Genomic DNA, 8,770 nt, shown 5'->3' with positions numbered 1-8,770 from the left:
CTGTTGTTGTTCAGCGCGGCACTTGGTCCAAGGCCGATAGACTCTCTGTCGCACTCCGCCACCTCCGGTGACTGAGTCTCTATATAAAATTTTTTCTTTTATTTATTTGTTTTTTTAAATTTAATTTTTTTTTGTCTTCGTTGTATCTGCTTTTATGTGAATCTAGGTTCCGACATTGGTGTCTTTTGATTTTTTTTATTTATTTATTTCTATGCCTTCTTTGTTCTTCTCATAACTTTCGTAGTTCTTAAAAATCCTGCCTTTTTATTTTCTCTATTATATTTTGATAGCTATTTTTTCATTACTTAATTTTAAACATTGGATGTGCTGATAGACTCTGGTCTCAGCGAATATCGACTAAAGTTTTGATCTTTCTTTGTGCTGCAGTTTTTATTATATTTATTAAAGTCCTATACTAGATGGCGAAGAGACAGACTAACCTGGCAAAGATAGTTCATCCCAGCTCAAAAATTACAAACCAAAAGGTGATAAATTTCGTTACCCGAAGTCAAAATTTTGTTGACTCTCTCTTTTTTTTTTTGGTGGTATTTGATTAAAAAGTTACAAAAATATGTTATATTCTTTGCTAATATTCACTGCCTCTAATATTCAGAGAATCAATTTGTCCCAAGATCGGTTAAGTGACTTGCCAGATGAAATTCTTGTCTCGATTCTGTCATTATTGAAGTTGGAAGAAAGGCAGAGAACAAGTATCCTGTCTAGAAGGTGGAGATATTTGTGGACATTTGTGACTTGTAACTTGGTTTTCGATAAATCAAGGTTGCAACCTGTGTGGGAGAAATATAAGTGTCATGAGATTTCTATTGCTGACTTTAGGACGGCATTGTATTCTGAAAGATCTAAGTTTATTGTTTGGGTGAATGGTGTATTGGAATTGCATCAAGGTGATACTATAGATGAGTTTAGAATTTTCTTTGACATGGATGGGACATTCTCGGCGGTACTTGACAATTGGATAAGCTTTTCAAGGAGAAAAAAAGTTAAAAAGCTTTCATTGAATTTGTTGTCGCTTGGGCGTCATAAATATTCTCTTACTAGTCAGCCTTTTCAGAGTTACAGTCTTGAATCCTTAACAGACCTCTCTTTGACTTCTGTGGAAGTGACTGGGGAAGTTCTCGACTATATTTTATCTAATTGCCCATTCATTGAAATATTACATGTGGAGATATCAAGGTCTCTAATGAATTTAAAGACTTCTTGCCCTTTGCCCAAGCTAAAGCATTTAAAGATAATATACTGCCAAAATCTCAAACACATTCAGATTCATGCTATAAATCTGGTTTCTTTCAAATATTTTGGTTGTGAGACAACAAGGATCCTTCTAGGTGATATTCCCAATTTTGTTTCTCTGTCTGTGATGGATAGCTATGTTGGCTATTCATTTAAAAATCGTTGCCCAATTTCACATTATTTCTCTCAGCTGGAGACACTTGAATTAATGATTTTGGTTAGTCAAAAAAATTTCATGATTGTTAACTTTATATATATATAATTTTATTTTTCTTATGCTGATAATGTTTGTTTATGAATTTGCTATTTTTTCTTGGTTCAATTTTTCAGAGATTTTTCAGGTTCCCCAAATTACCAAAGTTAAGAAATCTTAGGCTACTGAAATTGGATATACATCGACTTTTCATGGATGGCATTCCTTGTTGCACTTCCTTTCTTACGGCATCCCCTATGTTGCAAAGAATTGTGCTCAAGGTAACTCTTATAAATTTAGAGTTGGTAAGTTTTATTGTGCTGACATTTTATTATCTACATCTTCACTTAAGCTGTATATTTTATTATCTTAGTATGCATATGTGTTATGTAGCCACATATTTGCTTTGCTATCAAGTATCAATTGTAGATAAGTCCCACGTAATGTTTTATTGTTGTCTCAATTGTTTATCAAACTCCTTCTGTCATTTACTTGAACAGCCCTTACGATGTCATTTTTATTATGTGTTTTTTTTGCTGTCTATAGAGGTTATTGGCTTGGTTTAAGTCACACCTGGTATAACATTTATCATTGTAATATCACTAACTTTTAAATGAATGTGTTTGTTGACTAATCCATTGTTGGCATTGTTTGATTACATCATCATGCTGCATGCTTGCAATATCAAAGTGATTAGAGTTAACTATATATAAATTATACCTTGAACATGCCAAGGGCATTGTAGCTCAATTATTACCTCATGGTTTTTCCAACAGTGATGTCCAAGGTTCAAATCCCCCATCTCTCAACTATCGATTATATAAAAAATAAAAAAATAAAAAAAATATATAGAACATGTTTTAATGGATTAGATAATAAATAGAAGACAATTATCATGGCTTGCATAACATTGATAAAGGGTTACATTCTATGTTGCTTCGTCCTAATCATTTCTATGTTGGTGTATTTGTTCCACCCTTATTGTGTATTGTGAACCATGTCTAGTGGAAGTACAACTATCTAACTCATGTTTTGTTGGTTAGATTCAGTCATGAATTTGGTGTGGAATTGCTATGGCTCTCACTCAACTTGTTTGTTGTGTGAGAATTTTTCTTTCCTTTATTGAAAGCAAATATCATGTTTTAATTTTTTTAGCAAATTGAATCAGTCCTCAAGGAACTTGCAAGTTGTGGATCATTCTCTCTTAAAATTGTTTTTTTTTTTTTTTTTTTTGAGTGTTCGTTGCAAATAAAATCAGTCCATTCTTTATTGCATAGCATTCAATTCATAGGATAAAAATGATATGCCTATTTCAAGTGGTGTTTTTTTATATAGTTTTTTGCAACTTTTGTTTGGTTGAATGCAGCATAGTTTCTAGCCCATGGATTAGGAAAGTTACCCTGTTCATATTAATAGCTCTAGTACTTGGCTTTACGGATGGAAGCTGGAATTGGTTAGCACCTACATCCAAATTGCGTCAGCATAATGGGGTTTATTTTTTGTTGTAGCATGCTTATGTTTTCTTTCTATTGTAATGATATTTTAAAGATTTGTATTTTTGTTGTATTATGCTTATGTTTCTTTTTATTGTAATGATATTTTGAAGTTTATTTGCAAATAGGACAGGGTTTTCGTAATTTATAAGACCATCCACTTGTATTAATTAAGCAATTCATGTGACTAAAAGTAATGTTGATAGTCTCTTTGACTGCCACGTAGTGGGCTGGAGAAAATTTCCCCAAAACTGGTGTGGTGGTAAAATTTTTCCTTGCAAATAAGCTTGATTTCTAGCCTTATGGAACATGCAATGGTCTCAGTTGGCATTGCATAGGTGATGGCCTACTTATATTCAACAAATATGAAAATATAATAAAGTAGACAACCTATTAGTTGTGGCTACGCAAAGTCTAAACTTCTAGTCTTTTGTTGATGACATTGTTAATAACAATGGTGTGCCTATCTTTTAACTAGCATAACACCTTTACTTCTTCCCTGTGACAGTTTGTTGGGCTAAATGATCCCCAAATGGATGGAGAAATAAATGTGTGGAGGGATACATGTCCACACCAATGCCTCAAGGTGGTTGAATTGATTGGTTTTGTTGGCTGTTTTGCTGACATGCAGCTTGCCTTGTATTTAATCAATAAAGCTACGTCATTGGAGAAGATAATTGTTTATACACAAAGGCTAAGTCTGGGAGAAATATTACATGATTCTAGCTATATCAAGAAGAAATTAGCAGCAGCTACAGCTTGTGCGAAGAAATTAGAAACAAGCTTAGCCCCAGGGGTGGAATTGTTGATACTATAAGGGGGCATTTATTTCGATGTAATATGGTAAGCATTACAACACTGTAATTTGGAATTATTTTGTTTGTTTTGTTTATTTGTACATAACTTTAGACAGCGTTTGGTTTAGGGAATTGACATTATCCAATGACATTCAAATTTCTTGGAATGTGATCCCTAAAAATATAATTATCTCTATGTTTGGCTTGATTATGAATCTACTCATATTTCCAAGGATCTGAGATTCATATGTTTGGGTTATTGGTAGGAATCTTATAGGATTTATTTATTTTGATAACATTAACATTAAATTTCATTATGCTAAAACAGCACAACACTCTTTACTCTCTTAACTTTATTCATCTATAGGGGGTTTCAATTTTCTTTTTGTTTGAATCAAGAACTAAGTTGATTCATGCACTAGATGTTTATATGTGTAGCATTACTTATGGCCTATTTGGAAGTTTAAAAAAGGAAAGGGAGTAGAGTAAAGGGAGGGAGAGTAATTCAATTACCTTATTTAGAAGTTTTTTTTAAAGAAGGAGGTGGAGGGGTTTGGAGGGATTTCAACTACTTCTAACCTCTCATTTTTAATTCTCCAAAATTAGAGAAATTTAGAAGGAGAGTAAAGTAGATAAATTATTGACCAAATGAATTTCCCAATTTATCCTTTCTAAATTAACAAAATTACAAACCGATTATATAAATAATCTTTGTTTGTTTCTTGAGAAAATTTTAGGTGAATGAAAAAAAAAAAAAAAAAAAAAAAAAATTGAATCTCACTATTTCACTGACACTAAAGCTAAACAACCCACTTTTTTTACACACTTAAGCATGCCATTTTCGCTAAAAACCATTGAAAGACCACGAAAATGAAAAAATAATTAATAAAAAATCAATTAATAACTTGAAATTTTTTAATTTTATTGCTCCAACTTTCTGGACAACCAAACAGAGTAATATGTAGCCATGCTATTTACCTTTGTTACTGACGAGAACGAGGACGAGTCGTCGAGGATGACGTCGAAGGACTCGTTGGAGGTCCAGCGTTGGAACTTCTTCACCGAACGCTTTCTTTTCTGGTTCTCTGAATTTCATGCGATTACAGAATTATAAGCTGTTCGTGGAGCGTTGGAGTTCCACGCGCCTCCCTGGAGGTTGTGGATGACCGGATTGCGGAGAAGGAAGAGTAAGCGGTGGAGAAACGTAGAGTTTTTAGAATCAGTATTGTTTGCGGTGGTCCCTCGGCGGAGCGTGAAATTTCGATTAACTCAACGAGATCGGTTCTCGATAATATCTGTTGGATTTTGAATCTAGCTTAACTCTGCGAGATCATTTCTCAATCATATCCAGGTTTCGTTTCTTTGTATATTTTGTTGATATTTTGTTTTGGTTCTTGAGAAAATTAGCTGAGAAAGAGAGGGAAAAGGAACTTAACGTTTATTCACGTTTCTATTAACGCTAATTCTGAAATTTTCACTTTCTCGACCTAGCTAATTAATCAGAATACTTATTATAATTTTTTTTGAGGTAATAAAAATTATTTTATAATAGTTAATAATAGTTTTATACTTTTATTAGTGGTATTTGATGAAATGAGAATGTTGATTACATAATTATTTAATATAACAAATTAATAATAGACCAATTTTGCAAGTCTATTTTCAAATAGGGATAAATTTGTCTATTTAAATCATTTCCTCTTCTTTTTATCCTAATTTTTAAAACAGAGGAAGGGCTAATTACTCCATTCTCCCTTATTAATTTTAAAAACATCCAAACAAGATAGAAGATAACCATTCTCCTCTACTTTTTTCTCCACTACTTTCCTCCCATCTACTCCCCTTTACTCTCCTCCCTCTCTAAACTTCCAAACAGGCCATTAAAGTTACACTAGGGGTAACTTGAACTTAATCTTCTATCAAAAAAAAAAAAAAAAAAAACCATAGGAACCTTTAAAGTTTTTGAAAGACTCGTTGGGCTTTTAAGTTGTTTTCAAGGGAAGTTGGCCCTTTAGTGGGTTTCCAAAATCCTTTCAAGGCTCAATTGAAAATTGTTTCCATGAGGTTGAACTTTTTTCCATAAGATTGGAAGACTGGTTTTTCCAAAGAAGACTTTTCAAAAAAAGCCTTCAAACTAGGTACATCAGGTGAATGCCTTGCTTTTTTCACTATAAAATATTTTACAGAAAATATTTTTAACTTTTTATCGTGTTTGTTTTATTGTAAAATTTGATCAAATTTAAAAACGTTTTTAGTTGATTGTAAAATCCTTTGTAAAATATTTTACAAAAACACATTGTGGCTCTCCCCACCCATTCGGGGTTCATCGGTTTGATGGGTTGTGTTTGAAAAATTACATATCACACAAAACATCTGAAAATATTTTCATGAAAATGTTTTACAACAAATCAAATGGAGTGTTAGGTAGTGTATGGTAGTGAGGATGCTTCTTGATATCAGCTGTAAGAAAATAATGCCAAATTCATAGACATCCATAAGTACAAAAAATAATACCTTCCTCCTCAAATTCTAGAGCAAGATATGTAAATGAAACCAAACCAAAAGGCTCCTTATGATTTTTTATTTAATAAACCTAAGATAATAATTTCATAATGTTTAATATATAGTGGGAAGCTTAGAAACTCCTCACCCTAATGTGACAAGTGTCTGTGTATGCATAGAATCAGTGGTTGTAACTTGTACTGCACTTGGTAAGGCAAAAGTAACCTACCTGTGTGTAAAGAAATAATTCCATTAACTCTGCATAATTACCTCTAATGCTGTAAGTCTGCAGACGTGACCAAAGGCTTTAGTGCCCAAGACAATCTGCAATGAGCAATATTCAAATAAAGACAATAATAGAGGCCGGTTTGCAAAATATGTTTTGAGATTTTTTTTTTTTTTTTTTTTTTTTTTTTTTTTTTTTTTTTTCTGGGGAAAATGTTTTGAGAAAGCTAAATTGCTAATATAAGGAATAATTTCAACAATCCATAACAGAATCACCTTTCAAAACCCAATTATATGGCGTGCATTTGGGTTACTTGCATAACTTCCTTAGGAACCTAAAACCCAGTTAAGAAAACACAATGTACAGAAACCTGTAATGTCATCCAATTTCGCCTCAGGAGTGCGCCACATATTATACCCATCATTATAACAAACAATTATTGCACAGTATGGTTTCAAAGAAATTTGTGTGAATGCAATGTGACTTGTCCCATTCCCTCTTTCTATCGCATAGCTGAACTTTCAGAACCACCTGCAATGCTGATTTCAGGGGGGGTTGTAGCTGAAGGAGCTTTTTCATGCATTGATTTCCAATCCCCTCCACATCAATATTTGTTCATTGTCAGAAGATTACACACAAGGAACCAATTCCAATTTCCTGTCTCAAATGCAGATGAGAAAGATTAGAAATCAGAACAGAATGGCATACAGAATGATTGAGGCAAGCCTGTCACGAAGTTCTGCTTATACGTAGCTTGGCTGGCCAGGCTTTATTTGTGTACCAATTAATCACAGGTTCAAGTGAATGCAAAAAACCCTCTTTGTCCAGAAATGATTGTACAAACTAAAAAATTTTCATTGAAGTAGCATCTTGTACTTTGTAGTTCAAAACTAGGACACAAGCTTCATAGAATACTTTTACAATTGACAGCAGTTACAATTTCGGTTAACATAGCAACAGCCAACCCCAAATTTTGGGACTAAGGTGTTGTTATTGCTATTGTTGTAGAATAACCAAATTTTAGAAGGCATGGATAGGTTTTTAATCCTTTTTCTTTTTTCTTACAAGAAGAAGGCTAGAAGAGATATATTAAGATCAAGTCTACTTTCTAGTATTTCTGTTTTGAATGTTGTACTAGGATTTGGGCTTACCTTAAAATTCTTTAGGAGGCTCTACCATTTCAGCTCTCCTTGTCTTCAATATATATAATTTTATTACTTTTCAGGGAAAAGAAAAACAGAAGAAGACAACTATCAAAGCAATTTAGAAAAGAGAAAACTTAATCTACCACAATCAATTTAAAAAATGTAATGAAGAGAGGCAAATACACAGACTTCCTTTGCCAGCAATCATATCAACTTCAAACCCCATCTGAACTATTTGGGGAACTGAGACTCAGGCCTTCATAGAATAATCTGAAGTTCATGTTTCATATAGCCCATTAGATACCTACATTTTATTACACAAACTCCTGTTTAATATGTAGTGCCAGAGCATTCCTTATTTTAACATTGTATATATCTTCTTTCCAATTTGTGAACAAATTCTGCTCTTAAATTTAATTCCTATTAATGTACCACATTCTTATCTAAGATTGAGCGACATTATTAACACCAGAGAGTTAAGAGGAACATAAATGTTACAGACCTTAAGCTTAGAACCTAGCTTCTTGCAATCACTTGCGTGCATCCCTTTCAATCAGTTTTCACTAGTGGACTTCCTTCACTAAGGTTATGTATACTCCATTTTTTGCAGCAATGTGAAATAAGGAAATAAATAGTTTGAATTGACCAGAAATAAAAACATAACCTATTTCTTCAAGATGCTTATAGACTTTTTTTTTTCCCCATAAATAAGGAAATAAATAGTTCGAATTGACCAGAAATAAAAACATAACCTATTTCTTCAAGATGCTTATAGACTTTTTTTTTTCCCCATAAATAGTGCAACTGGTATAATCTCTGACATGAAAGCAAACCTATAATACAAGAACAACTTGCAGCATACACATAAATCCAAAAAGAAATTCAGGAGAAGTTGTAGAATATACATAGTATGTATAAGTGTGACATGTCATAATTAAATCGAGGAATTCAGAGCTCATATATTGAAAACTGAGCTTGGCTATGATTTATGCTCCCACAATAGGCAACATAAAATGCAATTGAAGTGAAATCTTAAAAACGAAAACCAAAGACAGCTGCTGTATCCTGCACCCATCATGCCATTCCATGTCATGACAGAGGATGTTGCAAAAGGGAACCTAAATCCAAAAATTTTAAACACCCAAATCCCAAAAGGCAGTGAA

The 8,770-nt window shown here is 33.0% G+C and overlaps 1 protein-coding gene across 2 annotated transcripts; it reads left to right on the top strand.

The window, feature by feature from the left end:
- LOC115982184 (F-box/FBD/LRR-repeat protein At5g53840-like) lies at nt 1-3,977 on the top strand. Of its 2 annotated transcripts, none has more exons than XM_031104718.1 (5): nt 1-67; nt 388-485; nt 614-1,468; nt 1,582-1,725; nt 3,446-3,977. In XM_031104718.1, the coding sequence occupies exons 2-5, from the start codon at nt 420-422 to the stop codon at nt 3,752-3,754; spliced, it is 1,374 nt and encodes a 457-aa protein (XP_030960578.1). In that variant the 5' UTR covers nt 1-67; nt 388-419; the 3' UTR covers nt 3,755-3,977. The 2 variants fall into 2 exon arrangements, with proteins under 2 accessions (XP_030960578.1, XP_030960577.1); XM_031104717.1 differs by having other exon boundaries at nt 1,582-1,749; nt 3,446-3,866.
- Nucleotides 3,978-8,770: the final 4,793 nt, after the last annotated feature.

Source organism: Quercus lobata, chromosome 3, assembly GCF_001633185.2.
Source record: "Quercus lobata isolate SW786 chromosome 3, ValleyOak3.0 Primary Assembly, whole genome shotgun sequence".
NCBI lineage: Eukaryota > Viridiplantae > Streptophyta > Magnoliopsida > Fagales > Fagaceae > Quercus > Quercus lobata.
Note: the sequence above shows the minus strand (reverse complement) of the source record. Positions and strands in the feature narration are given on the sequence as shown.